The sequence below is a fragment of the Aythya ferina genome, assembly GCF_964211825.1.
Source record: "Aythya ferina genome assembly, chromosome: Z".
Lineage (NCBI taxonomy): Eukaryota > Metazoa > Chordata > Aves > Anseriformes > Anatidae > Aythya > Aythya ferina.
The window spans coordinates 40,543,520-40,569,970 of NC_140299.1; the positions used below are offsets into that span (position 1 = coordinate 40,543,520).

At 45.2% G+C, this 26,451-nt stretch overlaps 1 protein-coding gene across 2 annotated transcripts; it reads right to left on the reverse strand.

The window, feature by feature from the left end:
* ENTREP1 (endosomal transmembrane epsin interactor 1) lies at positions 1 to 26,125 on the reverse strand. 2 transcript variants are annotated; one of them, XM_084503857.1, is made up of 11 exons: positions 25,597 to 26,119; positions 24,587 to 24,643; positions 15,555 to 15,665; positions 13,645 to 13,773; positions 12,835 to 12,942; positions 12,579 to 12,712; positions 8,577 to 8,706; positions 7,982 to 8,057; positions 4,404 to 4,553; positions 2,293 to 2,582; positions 1 to 1,185 (listed from the first exon to the last, which is right to left on the reverse strand). In XM_084503857.1, the coding sequence occupies exons 1-11, from the start codon at positions 25,990 to 25,992 to the stop codon at positions 979 to 981; spliced, it is 1,788 nt and encodes a 595-aa protein (XP_084359983.1). In that variant the 5' UTR covers positions 25,993 to 26,119; the 3' UTR covers positions 1 to 978. The 2 variants fall into 2 exon arrangements, with proteins under 2 accessions (XP_084359983.1, XP_084359984.1); XM_084503858.1 differs by lacking the exon at positions 12,835 to 12,942 and having other exon boundaries at positions 25,597 to 26,125.
* Between the last annotated feature and the right edge of the window lie 326 nt (positions 26,126 to 26,451).

Sequence of the window (26,451 nt, forward strand, 5' to 3'; positions counted from 1 at the left end):
GAGAGTAGAGATGAGCATTTTATTTTACTCAACTTATCTTTCATAAGTGAAACTGCACAGTTACCACTTCTGAACAAGCTTAATTAAAACTCACTGTAAAGCTTTTTGGTTTTCAGTATGAAAGCTGTTTAATAATTGTTAAATGAAGCATTATCATTGAAATAGCAGCAGGAGTATTTATTCATCCTGCTGAGACACAGAAGGCTGCAACTAGCCTTGCAAATCAAAATGTTGTGCCTGATCCCAGCCTCTGGAAACACTTAGTGTATTCCCAGTTAGCAGCATAGATACAGAACAGAGCTTGACAAACTATCTGCAGTCAACAGCTTGAGCCAACTGGCTTCTACATTTGTTTATTAGCTAAAGAGTGTAAACTCAGGGGTCACTGTGGCCTAGTGGTTAAGGCTGCCAAAACAATATTAGGTAGTCACCTGCACATCTGCAGAGGGTTTGAGATGGCTGCGTAAATGCTTTCAGCATATGTCAGTCGGCTAATACGTAAAAAGCACCTCTACAAGGAAGTTGGAACAGGCCAGCTAAAAAATAATCAGTGGAGCTATGGTAATTTACACCAAATAAACACGGGCATTGGCTCTGCCCTGTGTTCCTCGCTGAGACAAAGTGCACACACATGGTAACTGTCCTTGCCTCAGCCCAATGAGCCAAGGCACAGAGCCTTTCTGCCACATCTAAGTTGAGGAAAGAAACAACTCTGTCCTAAGTGGCAGCAGCCTACAGAGGTGCAGCAGAAGATGCTGTTTCACAAACACAAGTTGCACCTGAGCAGCCCCATTTGCAGGTCAGCTCGCAATCTGCCTCAGAGGGCTTGCAGAAAGAGCTTCCCATTGGGAGCCTGAGCATGGGGGTATAAAAAATAGGCTGGCGACACCCTCTTCCACCCGCTTGTCAGAGGTGGTTTTCCTGTGCAGCGTGAATGCCTGACAGAAACGCTCTCCGGAGGAACAGAGAGAAACCGCCTCACAGCACAGTTTCCCTGACAACTCCAATCAGACTGTGAGGCCGCTCGTGCTCTGCTCTCTGGATCCTCCTCTCTGCCGACTGGCCTTCACCTGCTGTGAAAGTACTCAGGTCACCGCAGCTCTCTAGGTGCAGCAGCCCAGGGCGCTGCCGGAAAGGGAGCTCGTGGGCCCTCAGTGACATGGCTTGCGGGGCAGGTGCCATCACCTTCGAAAAGAAAAAACATAAATCAGGTTTGTTTTCAGGCTGTTGTTCCACAGAGATGGTTTCTTACCCAACTAGGAAGAAATTGTAGTGTTGCCTGTTTTCAAAAAATATACATATAAATAAATGTATCTGAAAGTAAAACTGGCATTTGTACAAGAGAGATAGGAAAAGTGCCACTGAGAAAAGGCGCGTGTTGTCATTCCTCAATTGTTCTTCCCCCCCCCCCCTTTTTTTTTTTTTTGGTGAAAGCTGCACAAGAACTGGTTCACCCCAAACTATGGCACATCAGATAGAGCTTAACAGGAATCAAAGTGTTACTTCCTGCTGAAGGAACTGGGCTGTAACAAGCTCTAGGCCAGCATGAAAAATAAAATTCTCCTAAGTAAAATACTTTTCAGCTCTTTTGTGTCAAATCTGTTGAGGCTTCTGTTGCCTGTAGGCTGCAGTGGGAAAATTGCACTGTATTTCCACAGCCTAAATTAAAATTTTGATGTGTTTTGCATGACAATTAAAACCAAAACCAGTTATCACAGCAAATCACTCATGCTGTGCTTGAATCAACTCTTTTTCCCAACTGCTGTATAAGCTGCTGAAACATTTGTTTGATGACGTCTGCAGTGTCTGAAATGGTTGAATATTCATTCCACTGATGTAAGCATATCTTTTCTACTTTTTTTTCATTTAGTACTAGGTCTTATATTTATTCAGGTCTTATTATTGCCACAAATCACAAAAAGTTTCTGCCAGTGGGTTTACATCAAAATTTTCTTGTCAACCTCCATTCGTGCCAGTTTCTTCTCTTTCCTCTCACCTGCCACCATCAGGATAAAACATTGCTATGCCATTTACTATTCGTGATTCTACTACAAAAGACCACCTCCTTCAGCTTTAAAAAATACAGTGTTCAGTCTTCTGACCTGCCTTGCTCTGTCAACCACAAGGCCAGAGACATCACACATGCACAGCCTCATCACTTCTCATACGTTCCCAATATGAAGCTAAAATACCACAGAGTTTAAATTGGATTCAAAAATTTTGACACACAAAGCAGAGTTGCAAGTGTAAAGCGAGACTCCCAAACCAAGACCAGCTTGTAAGTAACAATACCTGCTCAAGGAACGTGGCACTGGTGATAGCTTCAGCCATGTGCTCCTCATCTGATTTTAAAACAGACTTGATGTTTTCCACCAGTTCGTGTATGTCAGGTGCCATGCTGCAGGAGGACTGCTCCAGGAACCGTGACACAAGCATCTTAGTGTCTATGTAAGACTTGTAGTCTATCAAAGATCGGGGTCTTGATCTCAAAGCTCTTGTTCTCAAGCTCTTCCGCAACGTGACAGCATCAACTTGTGGTTTTACTTCAGTCTGAGTTGCAGCCTCACAGCTGAGCACTGGGCCTGAAGACAAAGATCAACAGAGCAAACAATTTACTTGCTTCACAGTACTTTTCAACAAGTATCTTGTGAGATTTCAATACTGATTCAGTGGTGATGCAGTGCACAGTTTAACCAAGTAAAACTGAACAGTACTGCACAGCCAGAATGGCATGCAAGGTTCACCCTGCATTGAACCTATGTTACAGAAAATGCTTGTAAAATAAAGTACACAGCTATGGCTGAGTGCGTATCACACATCAAAGGGCCTGGAGGAACGTTTCTGTGAATGTTATTTGCCATTTTCTATACATCAGTTACCTTCTCTTCTGCTTCTGCTCTGATTGGTGAGAGCTGCAGTGAGCATTCAGTATTAATGTTAACACACAAAGCAGGCTGAACACAGTTTGTGGAGTTTTATGATCCTTCCTGAGCTCTCAGTTATCACCAGCCAAAAGGTCTGTTTACCAAATATCTGAAAATAATTGCTTCTCAAGCTGGAAGCTAGTAATACCAGAAGCTGGAAATCTACTACAAAAAGCCATTCAAAATGACATTGCAAGGACCAAGCAAAGGTCAGCAGGGCATCAGTTCCACTGTCTTTAGCCCAAATAAAAATCCACCGCCTTTGGTCTAAGTAACAATCACTAATTTTTGTCCCTCCTGAAAAGAGGACACCCATGGGTTGTTGAAGCAGCTCTTTAATGATGGCGTTACGCCAAGTACAACAATACCAGGAGGAGATCCAAGGCTTTCCAGCAAGATGAGCACTAACTAACGTGGAGCAGCTTCCACCGCTACAGCAGCTGACTTCCCCTTTGGCAGCAGTTATTTTGCTGTCAGGCCCAGTGCTGAGCAGGCCTAACCTGAAGGGCCCAGACACTCCTGGCTGATGGATCCCCTCCACCCCAGAAACGCTCTGCTCTGCTTTCCCAGCTCTGAACGGGCTCTGTGTCATTCAGCTATTGCTACAGCAGCAGATTCTCTGGGGTGCTGCAGTGGAAGTTGATAGGAGGGAAAGAGAAAACAGATGATGCAGTGGAGACACAAACACATTCCACAAAACTGTGTTCAAAACAAACGGTTATGGCTAACAGGCCCCCTCCCCACCTCTGTTCTGTGAGGGACAATGTGTATCAGCAGCTATTACAGGGTTCCAACAGCCTGTAATAAAAACCACAAGACTATTGACTAGTGGATTTTTGAGACTGTCGACAGAATGAAGGGCTGTGCAGCTACACTCGCAGTTTTCCCACAGCAACTGCATTGGATCACTGACACCACAGTATCTGCAACAGACTGCATCAGCTCTCTGCTGTGGGTTTATTTATTTATTGTGCTACGAGGAAGGAGAAAAGAGGGAGGGAGGAGAGTACATTTAGAAGCTAATACCGAATACCCAAGCTAATTTTGCTGTTAATTGCACCATGACATTGCCTCTGCAAGCTTTTAGATGCTACTGTGCAAGTACACTGAGCAATCCTGGGTGTTATCTCCTCCTCTTCCACCATTCTCCCTCCTCCCTGAAGTAGCAATGCCTGCTGCTGCAGACCCTGTTCTTTTAGGTGAAAGCCTACAGAGACAGCAAGACTAGGGCGTTACACAGAGGGGATGTGACAGAGCACAGACCTTGCTGTGCTCTCTTGCTAGGCACTCTGCTGGGAGACAGTAGCTGACATCTGCAGGCAGCGGGTTCAGGGTGCTGACCCTCTCTGACCAGCAGAATCACAGCATGGTTTGGGTTGGAGGCACCTTGCAGATCATCTTGTTCCAACCCCCTGCCCTGGGCCCAAACATTCCCTTGAGGGTTCATTACCTAAGCACAGACAGAGAAAATTAAGTCACCTTGGGGCAACAGGCAGTGCAGCACAGGGTCACTCTTGGAGCGCCTCTGCAAGGGGTTGAAGGCTCTCTTGTACGCTCCTTCTGCAGGCACGGGGCTCGAAGCTGAAGGTGAAAGGCTCACTCTGCTGGAAGACTTAGGAATTTCATCACCTGCAGAATCAGGAATAGCAAAGGAAAAGTCGTTAGAATAAAGCAGATCTGCAAGCATCACTATTTCAGGTTATTTCCTTTTTTTTTTTTTTTTTTTTTTTGAGTAATGACTGGACCCAAAATCTGACGTGGTGCTTGTATGTGTGTGTATGCCCACACTCACCAGAAATACTCATCTAAAGCCTGCTTAAATTTTTACAGAAACCTGTTCACCCTTACACAACGGGAGCAGCAGCAAATACAGCTTTGCCTAACAGAAACCTCACCTTGAACTACCTGTTCAGAGAATAAGGTGGCTTCTCAGAGAGAAAACTAAACCTCTCAGAGCTTGAAATACTCCTGCATACAAGAAGCTGTACCAAGATACAGCAGCATTTGGCCACAGAAGTCAGTCACTGTTTACAATTATGTAGCTCATAAATCAGTCACCAGTCCCTATATAGGAATTAAAGACCTTGTTTCATAAGGTTCTTTGTTAAAATAAAGACTCCCCTGAATTCTTGTTATCTGTATCAACTTTTCAGTCAATCAATACTCCTCCCTTTCCTGAAGGTGTGATTATGTGGTGTCACTCCTGCGAAGTGCATAGGACTGGATGAAGACACACGTTTTGCAACTAACCTGGTTCTGTGCCCCCATCTGATGGCACCTGGCATCTTACAAGGAAACAATATTCTTGCTCACACAAAGGCAAAACCAAAATGAATGCAGATAGTGTCTTATTCAGAACATGGAAAATGTTCGTGCAATTACCCTACCAGAAAACTGCCAGTGGCTGAAGCCGTCAAGAAAATTAAGCCTTGGATGATGTGTACTTGTTAAAGATAACACCTTGTCTCCCACACAAATACAGCCTAGAATCTCCTGAAGAGAAGAAACCGTGGCACAGCCTATATAAAGCAGACACCAGCCTGAAACGTCAGGAAATAGCAACAGAGCACGGCACACCAAGGACCAGGCAGGACTAAATCCATCACCAATAAAAACACTAACCCTAGCGGGGCTGTGCTACCAGTCAGTCCTTCAGGTACAGTGGTGCTGGTATTCTGGTAAAGAATTTAAAAAAAAATACTAATCAGAAGAATAGCCTGATTTCATGATCTTACGATAATTCTTAATAATGTTACAGGTGTTAAAGTGCCTCAGAGGTTAAGGTGTGAGTGGCGTAAAGCTGGTGCGTACTGGAAATGCACCAACCCAATACGTGATGACACAGGGCAGCTGCCAAGCATCCCCAGGCACCAGGAGGTTGTCTTCATACTGCATTTGGCAGGGAAAGTACCATTTTGCTGGACAAGAAGGCTTCTGAAGCCAGTAAAACCATTTCAGCTGGGACAAAGAACGTCCCAGGTCCTCCTGCAGCCAGCAGCTGGGATTCAGGTGGGCAGCAGGCAGCCTTCACTTCCACCGGGAGCTACGCCTTGTCCTCCAGTCCTGATGAAGCCAAGGGAATCGTGGCGCTGAACACAAACGCCCTGGCACAACAGACCCCCAGCAGGAACCACAAGCTCAGCACTTATTTATAGGCTGTTACGTGGCATCAGCTGAGACAGCTGGTGGAGTCACCCTGCCCCATGTGTAACCCCCCTGCTCTGGTGCCTCACCCCAGCAGGCAGCCGAGCCCCACACAGCCTCCCGGTCACAGCCCCGCAGCAGGACAGGGGCTGGGAATCGGAGTGGCAAAAGTGAGAGAACTCGTGGGTTGAGATGAAGACAGCTTAATAAAAAAAAAAAAATAGAAAGCGAAATGACGTAGGACAAGTGATGCGCCATTCAAGATACTATGAAGAAAATGAACTTCACTCCAGCCAGACCAAATACACCTCCACAAATATAAATAAGTGGAGAGATAGTGCTCAGTCTATTTTCTTCAATTCGCTGTCCCTGGAAAGCCTTGGCATCTGTATGAAGCAATGTTAATTTTCTTTCTTCTTGCATATGAATGTAATAGCCAAGCTGAGAGGTAAAAGTCACTTTGCAGGCTAATTAATAAAAGCAGGACAGATAAACACACTAAAAAGATGGGGAGGAGAGTACAATTTACCACATGTGCTCCAGTCTGCTTGCTTGAGAGGAAGTTTTTAAATACAAACAATGCCTCAAACAATGCCTTATCATGCGTTTTGGGTTTTTGGGTGTTTTTGTTTGTTTGTTTCTTTGGAAACTTTCCTGACTCTGCTGCCTCTCTATAGTTTTCTTTTCCTGTTTTCTGTTCTCAGAACTTCAAGCAGCCACCATGCAGTCTCGCATCTGACACCAGTTTGCATTCAAAGTGCTCGGAGAATGCAACAGCAGTTTCATCTACCAGGAGGCCTTAAGAACTAAGCTGTGTGCTGCCACTCTTCTGAATTTCTTTCTGGCCATCACAACTGATGAGATACCAGAAGCATGCAGGTCTTGGTTTTCAGCAGTTTCAGGCAGACTGCTAGAGTGTAAGCCAAGTTTGAAAGAATTGTTATTTGATTAAAGTACAGTTCTGCGGGGAAAAAACAAACCAACCAACAAACTATTTTTTCTCCTGTCATCACTTGGTAGGGATAATTTCAACTGTTTAACTTCACAAACCAAGGTTTTTCCACAGCTTTTTTATAAAGTCAGCGGGAGTCAGAGTCATATAAGAAATTTGCAACGTTGGTTGTTTTTGTTTTTTTTTGTGTGTGTGTGTTTTTGTAGGTGTCTTTACTCTCCATATTCTTTTGTTGTAATCACTGTGTGGATAAGCACACAACCATCTATTGAACAACAGATGATTTGTGTAGCAATAGCAAGCTAAAATGCAAAGCAGAACGGATTTTCACCAGGGCTGTACTTGAAAAGCTGCCTGCTGCTTACCTGGGAGAGCCAAAAATACTTTAACTGCAATTGTACAGCACAGAAATTGGAAAAGCTAGGCTGAAGACAGACTGGAAAAATTTCCATGGTTTTATTAAACAATGCTGAAAAAGGTCTGATGTAACCTCTACTTGTAGTGTAGCCACGTCCTGTGCCAGTATGCAGAAACTCATTAGCAATTCTTCCAGTGCAAGCTCAATAATGGAGAGGTCCCACATTTAGCTCAACATGTTATTTTGTTCATTTTACTCTTTTCATCAGCAACAAATTGTCAAACAGGCACCATTGTCTGTACAAAGCACATGGAGACACTGGAGCTGGAGATCATTTCTTACAATGTATGGATGCAGAGTCAGCAACTTAACTTGCAGATTGCTGAGAAGGGACAACTTTTTTTTTTTTTTTTTTTTTTTTTTTTTTTTTTTTGTATTTTAAAGGTTAATCTCTGTTCCTGCTGCCCAAGACAATTGTAATTCTGCATCTTTGGCTTGAAATATGGTGGGTGGCTTCCGAAGAAATACTAATGCTGCTGCGATATTAAGCCATTTGGATTGGGAAGAACTGCTGTACAGCAAATTCTAAAATGTTCTTTTTACCTTGAGAGGCCTGCCTGCCACTTGTTTCCACTGAATCAGCAACAACTTCCACCACACCTATTTGCAGTGCAGCTTCCTGGAATAAAACAGAGAAGTTGAAAATCAGAAACCATCATCATTTTTTTCCAATGCTTTCCAAGAGCTGCAACATCCGTCTTAGAAAGCGAGCAGTTGACTACACGGTGACTATGCTACAGGGCTTTAATTCCACTGCAAAACCAAGAGTGGTATATTTCTAAAATTAATTTTCAACATCCTCTTCAGACTATTTCATCCTCCTTTTTTGGGAGGGAAGCATTTGTCTTCTGAAAACAGCAGTGACAAGGGATCAGTGCACATGGTAAAAGTCACAATGTTGTACAACATGGGAAGACTACAGGCAGAGAAGGGAAGCAAAGCATAGAGGCAGCACAACAGCCCTCTAGGACAACCAGTGTGCTCCTCCACTGTGTGTTCTGCTCCTTCTCCCATACTCAAGTAATTTTCTCCCATGGCACCCAACTGGGAAAAAGTTTTCACGCTCTAAAGGTGAGTTGCAGATCTTACCCCTACAGCAGACAGACATACTTCACTCTGAGACCACTACGGATCATACCTGCTCGGAGCTGATCTGGCTCACTACAGCTTCGTATGGAGGAGGTGGATCCAGGGGGCAGAACACTTCCACTCCTTTAATCCTCGCTCCGTAAATGTGCGGCAGCGGAATCACATCAGAGCCGAGCATCCTGCAACACACAGCACCACGTAGCGCTTCAGCACGGTGTCCCACTGGCAGGAGGACACCACCAGACACAGCTCCGCTGGCCTCCCTGCGCCAGCTCCCATTTGGGGATCTCAGCCATGGCTCAGGAACTCGACACGAGCTGCCAGGTCTCCCCAGAGCACAGGCGACATTGCTCCTGAGGAGGTGCACCCAGGAACCCACTGCAGCTGCACAGAGGCTCAGGTTTACCTTGAAGAGACTCAAAGATGGTTAGGCATTGAAAACACGATAACCCAGCTCTGATTTTTATGAACTATTGAATTCCTAATTATAACTGAAATTCAAGATACTCCTGATCTCACGTTTCATGTTTAGTTAGATACGGCTGCACAGAAAGAGACTAGAGGCTGTGATGATGCTCGGCTACGGACATTACAGCCAGTCTGTGTCGGACGCACACATATCATACAGATAACCTGGCTTCTCAATTTCCTATAAAGAAGCCTCAAATACAGCTGAAATGCTGAAGATGTTTTCCTGCATTATCTTCCTATCAGGCAGCAGAAAGGGAAGAAATCAGAGCAGTGTCTGAAGAAACTCTTTTAGGAAAATGTTGCTTTTGGCAACGAGTTTTTACCTTACCTCATTTAACACTGGGGAAGGGTGGTGATGAGCTGCCCAGGGAAGCTCCCCTATGCAACCTTCCTCTCTTTGACTCAGGTCAGCTAAGTTTTTCTCTGCTTTTCCCTACATTTTAAGCTACTGATTTGGCAGTGAGCAGGTACCTCACACAACCACAAGTCCACAAGTTTTGCTCTCCAGATCCATTTCAGGCTACTAGCTACTGGAGCTGGATGGGGGCTGTCTACAGAGATACGCTGCAGAGGAGCAAGACCTTCCCTGCAGAGCTTAGGATTTCTCTGGACACTTTCTAGAGGTACTGAAGATGGCTGTGAGAAGGATCTCTTTTTTCCATGCCATGACCTGAAAGTGCAGAGGGAACGGAACTGTCTACAAAAGGTTGCTAAGACAGGAAAGGAATAAAATTTAAAAAAAAATAAAATTAAAATTAATTTTATTTAAAAATAAAAATAAAAAAAAGGATTTTTGGCAATTAGTCATTACTTTTTTAATTAAAAAAAAAAAAAAAAACAGAGAAAACATTTCAGCCTATATCGTCTGTCCCTATAAACTCCAAAATAATTTTAAAGTACAATGGAAATTGATGTTTAACTAACATTAATTCTTCACATTTTTTTAAAGCATTCCACATATGCACTGAGCTTACAGCCACTGCATACCCCAGAATCACACACCTCTTGAACCTTAGTTTGACTTCATTTTTGAACATGCTTGATCTGGTCTACGCAGCTCAGTCACACTGAAAATTAATGCTGCATACAAGAACTATATCACATTACATCTTATTAGAGACTATGCAACTAGAAAAGTGTTCCCTTAAGTGCTAAGGCATAAAGCATATAAAACTTTAGTGAAAGAATGTGCAACTTTGTCAATCTGTTCTTTATCTCTTAATGTCCACTCTCTCTTTTTATATAAGGGGAGAAATTCATGCATTAGTCCTGCAAATTGCAGTGGACAACAGCGGGTAGTGTTCCTCTAACCTCTTCTCTAGGCAGGTACTCTCTCTCCAAAGTTGAGCCCTGCCACGATCTATCTTTTCCAGCCATCGTAACGGAGACTCAGGATATCAGAAGGCTGTTACTGCATGGGTAGCAAGCAATTACAGATTACATACTCCATGTGGTTTTACAGAGATCGTAAGGGTCTAGGCGCAAATGAGCAGCAAACAGCGAGCAGCTTTCTTAAATGACAACACAGGGAGGTAGGGAACAGTAACAAAGGCTTTCTCTGTGCAGCCACAGCGAGCTCAGGGCAGGCAGCTGCCAGCCAGGACACTGACGGGGATGGGCTCATCCTCACCCTCTCCCACCCTCAGGGCTGTGGGCTGCAGGCTTACAACGTGGCTCATTGGCAGGGGTGTGCTGAGCTGCTAAGGAACAAGTGGCACATGGGGCCACGCTGAGACACGTGTCAAACTGGGAGTAACCTGAGCAAACTGACCTGCATTTTGGTAAACGCCTCAAATTCCCAAATCATAAATACTTGTAACCAGGCTGAGGCAGGTTTCTGGACCTCCTCAGAGGAGGCGCTCAGCTCAAGAGGCAGATGATGGGCACGGGGCGTGGAGGCCAGGGGAGAACAGGCCCCGCCGCACCTCAGCCCGGGGTGAGGCAGTTTCCCTCTCTGCCAGGAAGGGAAACGAAGCCTGCCTGCTGCGTTCACTTCTGCCCTCAGCACCTTTAAATGAGCAGGCAGCCTTTGGAAAGACATCGCCTTCGCTGAGATGTTGTGATCAGCACATTTCAGCGCAGCAACACGCCGAGGCCGCCACCCTACACGAGGCTGCAGAAGCCTCGGACGCTGCCCAGCAGCCCCGTCTGTGCTGAAAATAGACAAAGAGAAACACTGCTGCCGGGAAGGAGATAGCCATCTAGGCTGACATGCCAGACAAAGAGCGACAGCCCCGCTGCAAAGCAGGGGAACTGTGACAAGCACATTTCAATAAATACCTCATCTGCCAAAGAGATCACTGCGCGCGCCGCCCTCTGTTTTCACACCACTCTGTTTTCCTAATGAGTGTGTGAGATGCTGGAACCGAGACTTGCATAGCAATGTTTTTTAGTAAAGGCTGGAGTTTTAGATGGCTTTCTCATTCCGAATCTATTCCTGTACCATTTTACTTTTGCAGCCCCACAACAGGAACTGTAATTACCTCAGCAAGGACCACAGGGTCACACACAGTGTTCCTGACGAAACATGGAAATAAACAACACAGTCCCGCACACAGCAAAAAGCAGGAGTTTTAAACAAGAGTTCCACCACTCAGACTGCTTGGGCATCATGGCATTTTTACCTACAGGCACTGACTGTTCACAGCAGAGTAATGCAGCCCCACCAGCATCATAAACTAATGAACAAAGCTAACCTGCTACTTACTGTGAAGAGTATGTAACTATTTGGAAAACCATGGGTAACAAACCCAGATAAAAATAATCCCCCCCACACCAGATTTACATTTTAATGTTCCATAAGACTAATTATATCAAAGAAGGCAGCCTTCTGCAACAGAAAATTTTTCTGCACCCTTTCTGTCACTCACAAGAAGATTAATACAGCTATTATTTCATTATCCTCCAAATCCTTCTTCCCTTATCTTTGTAGTACTGAATCTCCCTGCTCAAAAAAAAGAAGGGAAAAAAAGAGAGCAATTACAATGACTTGTGACTATCCCATTTGTACTCTGATATGTTAACTCAACCCTCTCTCCTTGCTCCCACTCCAACTCCATCACATGGCTACAGATGAAGAAAAGCCCAGCAACAGCAACAGGGACAGATCCTGCCTGGCTGCTCGCACTGTGCAGGGTCTTCCCAGGTACGGAGACAAGGGCAGTGATTACATGGCTTAAGGGCACGATAAAAATACACCCTTTGATCAGCCCCGTCTGCCAAAGAAGAAGGACTTGAATTTTTCTGGCAATGGGGGTCTCTGGGTCAGGAGTCTCTCTCGTACAAGCTGTGCCTGGCTTTCAGTCAATGGTGTGCTCCTGACATCATCATAAAAGTTTTCAGTCATGTCAAATTGCAGCATTTCTCTTACTCAGAAACTACAGAATCTGAAGTGAAAACTACAAAATTATACCCCTCCATCCCACTGTATTTACACTGCCTCCTAACTCATCAGTTTTTTAACTTAAAAAAAAAAAAAAAAGCCACCAAACACAAAAACAAAGAGAACGGTCTTATGTAAATGAAGATTACATAGGTATCCAAAGACACTACCAGAAAGGAAGAGAGTCTGGGGCTTTACCTGCGACTCATCCGTGGAGTATATGAATAAAACGTGGCAAAATACGAAGGAGGTGGCACAGGCGGGACGAAATCTTCAGGATCTGAAATGTGACCTTGTTCTTCAATTTCTTCTGCAGAAATCTGAGATTCGTCCTAATCAAATGCAATGTCCGTTAACAAAGCTTCCAACTGCAATCTACCGTTACTGAACCATGTAATCTAATAATACTATTAGTACCACTGTTTATATTAGGCAGTGCCTTGCACTCACGTACTATGCAGGATCTTCTTGTTGCAAATATCTGTAAGTAACGCAGAGCAGCTGCTACCAAGCAAACTGTGGTGGTGAGAGCATTCAGGGCACAAAGAGCAAAGAGAACTTTCTGAAGAACATGAAGATTATGGAAATTAAAAGATTAAATCAACGTATTTGTAAATGTCAAAAAAATAAACCAAAAACAAACACAGAAAACACAAAGATGACAATGACAGTTACTTCTTAAAAATGTATGTGATGCAGTCTTGGGAACAGGTAATCTCCAAGACTGAAAGAATTTGCAAAAGCTTGTTTTGCCCTATTGTGTGTCTTTGACAGAGAGACACAGGAGGGTTTAATACTGCTCAGATGTGATTTATAGGCCATCTATTCTTCCAAGAATTTTAACCTTCCTCTTAGCTTTTCTGTGAAAAACCTGAATCTGAGATAGTGAAAGCACTTTTTTATTTGGAGATGATGCTGTCTTCAAGTTCTATTTTAGCTTCTTTGGGAGCTAAGAAGGGCTGGGTATACCAAGAGAGATGACAAACAGAGGCCCCTAATTATAAGCTTAAATTTACATCATCCTTATCCATGCAGTCCTGTCTGAACTGAACTGTAGCTGTGGTTGTATAAACCACAGAAAGGATGAAAAACACATGCCAGATCAGCAATGCACTGGTCAAGACTCAAAGATGAGCAAATCGTCTGTGTAGAAGACCAGAAGGTAACAGAGTTTTTCATAGTAAAAACATCACTTCAATATTGTGTTTTTACCCAAGTACGGACATTATCAAAGCAGTTATTTTAAGCAGCAAGTGCAGGGTACCTTAAGAAGGAGGTGAACAGCACTGCATGACTTCACTGGGTAGAGCTTCAGCGCATTCTCTTTTTCTGTGCATTTGGTGGGATGAAATTCTTCACAACAGAAACAAATCTTGTTTTCACCCATATCCACCTTTAAAAACAAAAACCACACTTTTAAGTTTATTACGTGTTTTACACAGCATTTTCAGCTGCATAATACAGAGCCTGTGTTAAACTGTATCTCAGACAATGCAGACTGGATACAGGCTTCTAAAGTGAAATTTGTACAGCTCAGTATGTCAACAATTCACCCATCATAGAGCTGTATTACACCTACCTCTTATTTGAAAGAGCATTACTAATAAGCTCAAGACATTTAAATACAACTTAAATCTAATCAAAGCTGCAGTGATTACTGAACAATTTTAGTATCCGAGCTCCTACAATACCTAGCAGCCTGGAAGCCCTTGACCAATACGTAAGCCACATCCTTTGATTCATGGGTATATATATTCTGCATCTCTGTGGGACAGAGCAGTATCAACAACTGTAATTTCAACCCAGCCAAACCAGTAATAGTTATATCTGTACAGCACTGCTGTTTGTAACTTTCAGAGTAATGTTGTTACCTTGGTTTTCAAGTAGAAATTCAACATCTGTGTGCCTTGAGATAATTGTTTTATTAGCTGTCAAATTCTCTAGAGACATTGCGTCAAAGGTTTCCCACTTACACAAGTCACTTCACAGAGTAATTCATGATTTTCAGAACATCTTTTCACTGTACCCTATGCTTCCAGCCACAGAATGCTCTGAAATTCCTGAGATGTTTAACCCCCTTGTCTTGAAGAACACTAACAGCTCTCCATGCTGCTTCAGTACGTTGATATTAAGTGCTTGTAATCTTGGTCTCTCACTGCACTGGGCTGACTGGCATGTTAAGGAACCAACAATAGTTTTTTGTGAAGCAGCAACTGAATGAAAATAAATAGTCAAAAATCTTCCCATTAACCTTTAAGAGTTCCTCAAGCCTTTACACATGATCAGCTTTATTACTAAGTGATCCTGTATCTTTCAACTTATATTATTCCACTGTTTCTCATTCAAAAATTCTTCTGCTTCTTATGACACCCCTTTGACAAAAATCCTTTGCAATCTATTCTTTCCTGTGCAGATAGCTTTTTCCTGCAGTGGAAGTGTTCTGAGGATGTGTTCAGAATGTGTTCAGAATGGTTTATCTACCTTATTAACAAAGTAACAAACAAACATATATTGTTCTGAACAGGTATAGCAAAAACTGTACGAACTCTCACCCACAAATTATACTGACTGGACTTTTTCAGTTAGCCCATCAGTACCCAGTCATGCTTTTACCAATGGTTTATCTTTGTCAGATGACTATAAAAATCCTTTCCGCTAATTCTTAAGTGACCATTATATTAAAATCAGTGAATAAAGCTGGCAAGAGGAATTTTCTAAAGATGCATTTGGGATTACCTTGCACAGAATCAGCTGTCTTCAGATGCTGAACAGAGCCCAGCTATCAATGAAGTCAAACAAAACCATTTCTGGGCCAATTATGCTTTCTTAAAATTCTGAAAACATTCCCTTTTGGGGTCTTTACCTTAGGGAGATTATCAGCTTATGAAGACTCCAACTCCCCCCCCAAAAAAAATCACAAATGTTTATAAACACAGATTAAAAAAATACTGTTGTGGATTTTATTGAGTGTGTTCACAATTTGAATTGAATCTAGGCTTGAAAGAGCAAGCAGTTTTTTTGTTTTTTTTTTTTAATCCCAGCACACTGTAGCTGTATTTTAACCACCCAACATGCATTACTTGCACCTCAACATTAGCACATTTTGTGAGCCCAACTTGACAGCTGATGCAGCACGCTATGAAGAAATACGTGTAAATTACTATGTCTGCTCACCAGATCACACCTAGGAACACTGGACACAAACTGAGCACCTTGACATCCTAGTATAAATCCAGCCAGGTTCAGCAGCACACAGATGACGGACAGCAGAACAAATAGGTTAACCTGAAACAGCGAAGTAAAGTTAACAGCTGATGGAACAGGATCACAAATCCAATACAAGAAACCTATGGCAATGCAAATCCCATTCCCAAACTCAAGACTCTCCCCTTCCAGGCAATTTCCAAAACTCCCCAGGACTTCACTGAAGTGCCCCTGGGCATCTAATCTTGAACCAGATCAATCTTAAAGCAGATTATTACTTTGAGCACATTTACTGTCTCTCTCTCTCTCTCAGCTTAACCTGCACTAAGTGTGCAGTAATAAAATACATGCAACTACTGAAAAGCACAGGTAGCTGAAGATTTTCTGGAGCCCTCAAACAAGTCCTATTTCTGATCCAATCGATTGTAAAAAGGCTGACTGACCTTCCTAGGAAGCGCTTTTCTACCCAGACAGTTTTCCAAAGGTCCTCAAAATTGTCCAACTGCCACATAACCAGCACCCCAATGAACTAGGGCAAAGCATGTAGGAAAGTGCAAAGCATCTTAAAAAGTTTGCAAAACTTCTGAAATTCATGATATAGTAGAATCGTATTGTGTCATAGAATTGTATCATAGAAAGGCTTGGGTTGGAAGGGACCTCAGAGATCATCCAGTTCCAACCCCTGCCATGGGCAGGGATGCCACCCACTAGACCAGGTTGCTCAAAGTCCCATCCAACCCAGTCCCCCTCCATGGATGGGGCAACCACAGCTTCTCTGGGCAACCTGTGCCGGGGCCTTGCCATCCTCTGAGTGACAAATTTTCTCCTAGCATCTAATCTAAATTTTCCCCTTTTAGTTTTAAACCATTCCCCCTTGTCCTCTCATTACCTGCCTGGACAAAAAGTTGCTCTCCATCTTTTTCATATGCTCCCTTTAAGTACTGAAAATCTGCAATAAGGTCACCCTAGATAGAGTCTTCTCTTTTCCAGGCTGAGCATCCCCAGCTCTCTGAGCTGTTCTTCACAGGAGAGGTGCTCCAGCCCTCTGATCACTTTCATGGCCCTCCTCTGGAGCCTGTCTAACAGCCCCACATCCTTCTTGTGCTGGGGGCCCAGCCCTGGATGCAGCACTCCAGGTGGGGCCTCACAAGGGCAGAGCAGAGGGGCACAATCCTCTCCCTCCACCTGCTGCCCACCCCTCTGCTGATGCAGCCCAGGACACAGTTGGCCTCTGGGCTGCAGGCACACACTGCTGGCTCATGTTGAGCTTTTCATCCACCAGAACCCCCAGGTCCTTCTCTGCAGGGCTGCTCTCAGAATGGCTAAGAGCTGAGGAGCTTTAATGTTCATGCTCATTCCTTAAATAACAACATGTCATCTCTGTAGGTTTTGCAGAATTGTAGCGTTACCACATAAGGTAAGTTTTAACCTCTAAAAAACAACAAATAAAGCAGCTTTTAGTACTTCTCTGAAGTGAATTGGGACTATTGTGTTCTAGACATACTGAGAACAATCAATATTAAGGGGAACAGCAATTTTTTAAGGGGAACATCTACTTTATAAATACCGTAAAACCACAGATAAGAGGTTTTTAATGATAGGAAGCACTTTGAGTGTCATTTGTCTTTATGTACAGACATTTAAACCACAGATTTTAATCTCTATTTTTAAATTAACTCTTTTCTCAGCACTCAAGTGAATCAATACCTTTTCTTACACTTTTGTCTAGATGGTCCCAGTTACCCAAGTCTGTCAGAGTAGTTTTAAGGGTATCTCATGCAAAGAATGCTTTTCATCTACGTTCCACACCAAGCACTGTAAATCAGAAATTAGTCGGTTTCAAAACTAAAAACACCATCTGTTTTTTGTTATATGTATAGCCTACTTCTGACAGCAAAATTTAATATACAGAACTTCCCATTAAAGATGCAGAAGACAAAAGTAATTCTTCCACATACAACCTAAGACATCATCAGGATCTGAACCATAGTTGGTAATACATTTACGTAGATGGCTGCACAGGACCACGTCCAGCTGGGTCTGGAGAGGCTCCATGTCCCTCTTGTACTGGGGAGCCCAGAACTGGACTCAACACTCCAGATGGGTCTCACCAGAGGGGAAAGATCACTTCACTCGGACCTGCTGGTAAGTCTGCCAGGACCCCTGGAGACTTTCTGCAGAAGGGCTTTCCAGCAGTTCATTCCCTAGTCTGTACTGGTGCCTGGGGTCTCTGCAGGGGCAGGACTCCACATTTCCCCCTGATAAAGTTCATGACATTCCTCTCCACCCGTTTCCCCACCTCTCCAGGTCACTGTTTGGGACGCACCAACACTTGGTGTATCAGCCATTCCTCCCCATTTTGTATTATCTGTGAACTTGGTGAGAGTGCACTCTGTCCCGTTGTCTAGATCATTAATTAAGTTATTAAATAGCATTGTCCCCAGTATCCACCCCTCGTGTGCCATGCCGCTGACTGGCCCCTGGCCAGCCTTTGTGCCACTGATCACCACCCTTTGGATCCAGTCACTCGTCTAGGTTTCAACCCACCTCGCCGTCCATTCATTTAACCTGTACCTCGTCAGCTTGCTCTTTAAGATATATTCTCCTCCAGATGCAAATTTAAACACCTTCTCCATCACTACTCACCTACACATAAAAGCAGGCGTCCCACTTTATCGCAGTAAGAGAAGAACCCCTCCACATGTGAACAAGGAGAAAAAAAATACTGTTTCCCTTAGAACGAGTGGCCAAAGGCAGGCAGGCTATTTTAAAAGTCAAAATAGAGGTAACTAGTCTTAACTGCAGTGATAAAAATAGACACAACTCAAATTATGAGCTTAGTTTGGCCCACTGCCCTTCATCTTTCGAGCATTAGATAGACATGGACTGTGAACAGCTGCAGAAAGTCTTGATGAACATTTGTATGAATTAAACTATAGGAAAGCAAAGCGTATTCTAATGTCAGAGACAGAATTTGCTAATCTCTTGCACGCGTGATCTTCTCCACCTAAAAAAATCATCATGCCCTTTGATGACCCGGTCTAAATGGTGTCAGCCAACCAACCTAACTCTGCTGAAGTCAGTGGAGTTTTCTCATAGCGTCACTGGGAGCTCCAGCAGCAGCAGGACAAACTTACACGGTAAGGCCCTGACCTTGTAACTCATTCTGTACAGGCAGACTGCGTGCTGTCCTGCTGCTGCCACTGCTGAAGCCAGTTCCTAACGCCAGGAGGAACTGCTTTAACCTGCACTCACATGGCTCACACATAAGCAGGCACTTAAAAAGCGAGTGAAAGAAAAACATTTGCTCTGCACCCATTACCTCCTATACCTGTTTACGTCCTACGTATAACCCTTATAAGCATCCTTCTAGGAAAAGATAAGCCAGCGTATTGATTTTCCATACACACAGCAGCAATAGCAATAACTAAGCATTAATTATGTGACCTTACTAATTTTCTATCAGTTTATTTATTGCAATATACCTGTGAATAGAAAAACAACACAGAAGTAGAAGACAAACTACCTCATTTAACAAAAAAAATGCCTCATACTTTTAATGCAGCATTAAAACTTCCCATATGACTTAGTAAAAGGCCTTGTCAGCATCAAAATAAATGATAACAAAGTGAGAAGAAACCTAACTTATGCCACACATAAGGCTTTTTATAGAGTCTCACAAGTAGCAGCGTATTTCTTTTTATTGGTGTAGACTGACTTTAAAACCTTTATATGAATGCCATTTCTTGAATTAATGGTGAAGACCCACACGTGGGTCAAGACATTAACACTGAGCTATTTTACTTCTCAAACGCAGAGAACCAGGCACCACTACAGTAATTCTCGCTGAAACCAAATGACTTTGCCTATTACAAAGCTCATGGCTAGAGACAGACTGTTGTATTGTTAGGGTCACAACCTGCAGCTCCCATTCACAGTCCTTTCTATTGTTGCTAGCCAAGCTTAAATTTAAGAATGACAGCTCATGAGGAAGTAAATAATACATATTTTGGCATAGACATTAAATCTTAGTTAAATCTATGCAATTCAGTCAATGTGCAGATATCAAAAGGGCAGTAGTTAGTCTTAAAAATCTTGTTTTTCAAAATTGGTTGGGAAACATTCTAATTCTAATGAAAAATTTCAATTAAATAAAAGGTTTACTAGAAATTTATTCTTCACAATATTTCAAGGTTTTAAATATATACTTGAGTTCCATAAGCTTTTATGTTTTGCGGTAAAGACCCATCCATTTTTGCCTCAAAAACATAAATATTAATACTTCTGAATGAAGGAATGTTTCAAACAAATTCCAAACCCCTATGATTACCACAGTTAGGGCCGTAAAAGAATACAGAATCACACAGAGCACACAACCTTTACTTTCCAAGTCAAAACCCCACTGTCTTTCACCAAAAAGCTGACCACATCTGTAACACTGACAAAAATAAGAGCTTGCCTGCTGTCTGACCAAGGAACCATAAAGCACTTGAAGCCACTGAAAGCCAGATATGCTCGCCCCACCTGCCACCATGTTAATGTCTGGATGGCAGAGGCAGGGCTCCACAGCACAGCCAGCCACCACCAGAGCTCTCTGCCCCACGAGCAGCCTGCTTCTGACTGCTCCGTGCCATGCTCCCTGCAGTGCCCCTGGTCTCCCACGGGCAACCGCAGCCAAACTGCTCCAGCAGCAGAAATTCAGTATGGAGCAGCTGACAGAGATGTGCTTAATTCAAAGTAGGCATTACAGTTACCTGGGTACAGCGTCAAATCCAGGTGAGTTGGTGTACTGGGTTTACATGGCAAGGTTTTGGTGGCAGGGAGTTGTAGGGGTGGCCTCTGTGAGCAGAATCCAGCAGCTGCCTCATGTCAGCCAGCCAGCACCAGCCAGCTCCAAAGGGATCTGCCGCTGTCCAGAGTGAGCCAGTAGCTGATGTTGTTTGTGCCTCCATGAGAGCAGATGGAAGAAAGGGAAAAAAATGCTGGACAACAGCAGCTGGGAGTGAGGGGTGAGCACCATCCCTGCAGCCCCCAAGGTGAGTGCAGCAGGAGGGCAGGAGGTGCTGCAGGCAGGCAGCAGCAGTTCCCCTGCGGGCTGTGCAGGGAGAGGCCCCTGGTGGAGCAGGCTGTCCCCCTGCAGCCCATGGGTCCCACATGGAGCAGATCTCCACGCTGCAGCCCCCCCACGGGTGGAGGAGCCCCCGGTGGAGCAGGTGGATGTGGCCTGGAGGAGGCCGCAGCCCATGGAGATCCCCCGCAGGAGCAGGGGTCTGCAGGGAGCTGCTGCTTGTGGGGGACCCGTGCTGGAGCAGTTTGCTCCTGGGGGATGGATGGACCCCGTGGGACGGACCCGTGCTGGAGCAGGGCTTGAGGAGCTGCTGCCTGTGGGACCAAGGCTAACACAGCAAGCACGGCCCATCAGATGTGAGCTGCTCTTAATGCGTATGCAAACAAACAAGCAATGAGGAATCAGCGTGCTTTTTGAAAAAAGCTAGGTTCCTTCAGTTTAAAGTAAGATTTACAGGCGTGATGAAGGAAGGATTTTCAGAGTGGACGGGAAGAAACCAGCTTCTCTGCAGGCAGTTCTCTGCCTGCAGCCCTGAACCATTGACGGCCAATATCCAAACAACTTCAGGAAGACAAAAAAAAAACCCTTTCCCCATAAACACATTCAGACAGGCACACACAGGAGGAAGCTTCTCCTTAGGAGGAAAAATCAGCTCCAGAGCACAAGTGCAATAAGCTGACTTCAGAAGTGGCTTGACAACTGATAGCCAGGAGAGAAAAGCCTCAGACAGCCACAAGCAAGGTAAGATTTCAGAGCCAGGGCTTCTCAGCTGCTCTGCCACTGAAAGCCATGCTGGCCCTGCAGGAACGTCCTTCGAAGGAGCCAATTACAGCGCAATTTTGCCTCACAGCACCCTGACTCTGCAACCTGTTACTCACTCACCACCTTCCGTTGCTGTGCTACAGCCACCCCTCTCTGGACTGACTGGAGGCCCACCATCGCCTGCAGCTGGCAGCTTTCCCTTCCCTTTTCCAAGCACAGCAGTGACCGATACACAGCCACCCCCTCTGCCACCTCCTCTCCCAGCACCCCCGCCAAGCCTTTGCGGGGAGACAGAAGGGAAATCTTTGCAAGCAAAGGCACTGCCTTTTCATCGGAGGAACCAGACAGCAAAGGAGATGCAGGCAAGTGGATGCACTCCCACAGGTTTTCAGGCTCTGAAATCCCTTATCAGAATAGCAAACGGGCTCCTTCTAGAAAGGTTTGGTGTGCTTTAAAGGGGGGTGAAGAAAAGTGTGAATTCCATTATGAAATCCCTTAAAAACTGCAAACTGACAATAAAAGTAAGGTAACACGAGAAGTTTCAAGAAACACCGTGTTCCTACTGCAAGCTCATCCTGAAGGAGCGACACCTCCTTAAAGACATTCTGCGGCATCCACCCGGTATTCGGCTTCAGTGCCAGCTCCGGAAACGAGGGAGGGATAAACGATGGAGCGAGCTCAACTGCAGCCTCATCCGAGGCTCCCAGTGCACACAAAGACAAATTAAAATCTATATGTAATTACTCAACTTGGGCTAGAAACAAAATGATTTGGGGGGATTTGGATGCATATGAAGGATTCTAGAGGGTACTTGGAATGCGTAGTTACATGTAATTACTCAAGCTAGCTGAGCAACTGACAACAGCTCTGCATAAGAAGAAAGAGGCCTGTCCTTACGAATATAAGAGCATTTTGTAGATTAAGACATAACCAGAGATGAAAAAAGGATAATGACCATCGCTAGTCCCACAAACTTTATGCTGTAACTGTTGAGCACAGTCCAAAGTCTCTCCATGAACACATCTAAACACTAACATAAATTGCAGCACTGCAAAACATGGTAATTCATACCACATGCCCAGAATAATCCTCACTCCTCAGATTTCAGGCATGGGTCTAGCACAGGTACCCAACATGCCCAATATCCAGGTTCTGCTGCAATCTTATAAAACCACCTTCGTGTGAAATCAATCCTTTCTGCATTGCTTACTTGCCGCATAAAGGAATTTCTACACCTGGCACCTGCCTGAGTTAAGGCCTGTCAGGAGGACAGACGTGTGATCACTGCTGCCTTCGCGCCAGGGACATGGCTCTGCGCTATTTCTGAACAGGCAAAGAGATCAGGGACCCAGTCCAAGCCTGGTGAGAGGAACCCATGACAAGTGTATTTGCAAGGAGTAAGTGCAAGAGGCTTGCATAAGGAGCAAAAAGGAGAGGGCAGTCACAGCTGGAAACAAAATCTGTTTTAGCTCTGAATGCATTTTCTGGTCTTATTTATGAACGTCCTAACTCTAAGCCATTCTGTACATTGACTGTCATTAGTTAGGTCTTTGGGAAACCTGCCCTTACAACTTACACAGCAACTCAAAACTCCCAAGAGAAAATGTTCATGTTACTAGAGGATGGGTATATTAGAAATCTAGCCCAAAATGAGTTTGCTCATAGAAACTAACATTCTTTACTTGATAGGCTAGTTCATTCAATGCAAGACTCCCTTTGAAAGTTAGTTTCTTCTTGTCAATTTTTATTTTTACTGAAGCCCCATGAACTGCTTAGTGCTGATTTCCTTTTTTTTGCATTTTATTATTTGGCTTTCAAAAATCTTCTACAAAATATACATAAAATTAAGGAGAAAAAATAGGTTCACAGTGTCATATAGTCATAGAACAACTGCAACTGAAGGGACCTCAGGAAGTCTCTCGCATATCCTCCTGCTCAGCACAGGGTCAGCTATGAAATCGGAGCAGGTTGCCCAAGGCTTTATTCAGTCTCATCTCAGAAACTCCCCATCCACTGCACAACATCCCTGGGCAACCTGTTCTTGCCTGCTCGACCCTCCTAAAATCATTGGAAAACAAATGAAAGGATGAGAGTTTGCTGCCTTTGTATTTCAGAAAGACAAGAAGGGCCTACAAAATTTATACTCAGAAGGCCTGAAAGAATCTGGGAGTCAACAACAGACAAAAGTAAACTACAACAACAAGAAACAGCAGAGAACACGTGTAATATAGAAAGAGGCGACACCCTGCAAGCCTCAGGCATTTTGAGAAGGATGGCGCTTACATTTATTTTCATAAAAGGATGGTCCTTCCAGACTGGGCGCCCCAGAGACCAGGCTCCTCCTTGTATCCACAGGACCAATATAAAGACTTGTTTTGCTCCAGTTGTGCTAAATAACGCATCACTAAGACACCATAGTACTTCAACAGTTCAGTTCTCTGATCCTTGGTACCTCCTGCCGATGACAATGTGGATACCTCACACATCCCAAAGAAGCGTTGCATAAAAACAAAACAATTGTTTTGTCCTGGAAACAGTCTTGAGAAGTGACCATATGGTTAAAAAAAAAAAAAAAAAAAGAAGAAAAACACCTTCAAATCCCGTCTTTGAGATATTGAGAGCTACAGAGCTTTAGATTTCACTTACAAACAGAAACAGCTTGCACACCCTGCACATTGATTTACTTCTCTCAGAACACTGTAATGTCATCTGTATTTGAAACAGTAACGCTGGATATTGCAAGGCACCAATGCTTAGGTTAGAGCTCAGACCTGCTATCAGACACTAGCAAAGGACAAATGAGCAAAGCTTTCAAACCAATTGCCTTATTTCAGCTCTAGCAGCACTGCCTCAGAGAGCTGAATTATTTATACTAAACTAGTATTTTCTTATACCTACACAAACACAAAAAGTGCTCTGTAAACAACACGAGCACGTCCTCCAGACATGGTCTGCTCCTGCCCTTAGCAGAGACTCCTAGAGGTAACAGCCTTTTGCAGGCTTTGACTTCTCCCTCAATAATTATGGCTCTACAATCTGAAAAAGAGACTCAATAGTATAGTCTATTTTTTTAAATTATTTTATTAAAAAGTGTATTTTTTTAAACTAATGACTATTAAATCCCAAGTCTCTTCTGATAATGCGCTTACAACAAGTTTTAATCCGTACTTACCAGAAGTATCATTGGCCTCTTCCATGTTGTTAAGCCTATGATTCCAGACAAGATCACCTATAACATTAAAAAAGCAGTATTACCAAGAAGTCAACAACTGATCAGAAAATGCCATTTATGTATTCATCGCTGCTCTGACAAAAGGTCCTTTGGAGTGCTAGAACAATGCTGGGATGATGTGAAGATGCACTTGAAAGCAGAGACTCGGAGCCTGTGCTGATGATGTTCTTCACTCCTACGGGCATCCTCTGAAATAACACAATCAGAACTGACACTTTCACCTACTGTTTTCTTGTGTTTTCCACCCAGAAAACATCCATGGTGGCAAAAAGTTACAGCAGCAACTCCCACCTCATCAACTGCCAAAATACGGCTTTCAGCTGAGGACGTGTTTTCCTGAAATGTGGCTAAACATAACTAAAATCTGTCTATGCTGCCCCTGTCTTCCATCAGCTCATCAGGTGTCCACCACTGCCCCTTCCTGCCACCTCCCTTGTGCTGCTCTGCTCCACTTCTGACCTCTCCAGCCAACCTTTGGCTACCTCGTTAACTTGCTGTGACTGATCTGACCTAGCACAGCACTCGTGTATGACTTAGCCCAAACACCTGCCTGTTATCACCGCCGGTGCTGCAAAACCACATGCATAGCCGCGCGGTTTCATAACTGAGAACTTCTTGGATCCCCAGAGAGCAACACGGTCACACGGTTTTAAAGCTGGGCGCATCAGCACTGCTGTGACAGGGGGCTTTGGCTTAAGGGCAGCAAGGCTGGCTTCGCTACGTCTGTGAAAGCTTCACGGTGCAGGAAAAGAAAGCCTTCCTCAGAGTCTTCCTGAGCTGCGTTTAACAGGTCCATTGCAACCGGGACGTGGCATCCGACCTGGCAGCAGCAGGCGCATCCTCGGCCCCAGCGCCCAGCTGCCTCCCGCCCTGCAGCTCGCTGCCGGGCTAGGTTTTCCCACGCACCTGCCTGGCAGTGTTTCAGCGCCCTGAGCAAGCCCGGCACTTACCGAGGAGCCGGCCCAGAAGGGACAGGCGTTCTTCACCTGCGGGGCGCCGCTGAGCGACAGCGCCCCGAAGCTCAGCGCCACCATGCAGCAGCCCAGGACGAGCTGCAGCAGCCCCAGCGACAGCAGCGGCCGGGCGGGCAGCAGCACGGAGCCTGCGGCCGGCACCGGGGCTGCCGCCGGAGCCGGAGCCGGAGCCGGAGCCGGAGCCGGGACCTGCAGCGGGGCCGGGGGGCGGCGGGCGGCGGGGCCGGGCCGGCAGCAGCGGGAGCGGAGCGGCGGCAGCGCGGAGGGGGGGGCGGCGGCGGAGGGCAGCGGAGCCGCGGCCGCCGCGGGAGGGGCTGCGGAGAGCCCCGGCAGCGGGCAGCAGGAGCCCGGCAGCACCACCGGCAGCGACATCGGGCACGGCCGCCGCCGCCTGGGCCGGGCCGGGCCGGGCCGGCGCCCGCCCCCCTGTGCCAGCCCACCCCCAGCCGGCCGCCGACTTCCTGTGGCTCTGCCCGGCCCGCCCCGGGCCGCGGGGTGTGGGGGCGGCCGCCCGCACGGTGCCCCCCTCGCGGGGGTGGGGGCTCGGCCCGGGGCTCCCGCGGTGGGAGTGGGCCGGGAGGGGAAGCTGTGGGGGGGGGGGGGGGGGGGTTCCTCTGGCCGGGGCGGGTGGTTGTGGACCTGTTGGGCTTGTCTGGGCATGAAATCCGGAATAAAACCGCGCAGGGTGTCAGATGTGGAAAGCAGAGGTTTTAGTACTGCGGGAAGATAAGCGGGGATAAAGGAAGCAGAGAAACATTGGGGTTGGGAAGACCTCCAAGATCACCTGCTCCAACCACCCGCCTACCACCAATGTCACCACCAAACCGTGTC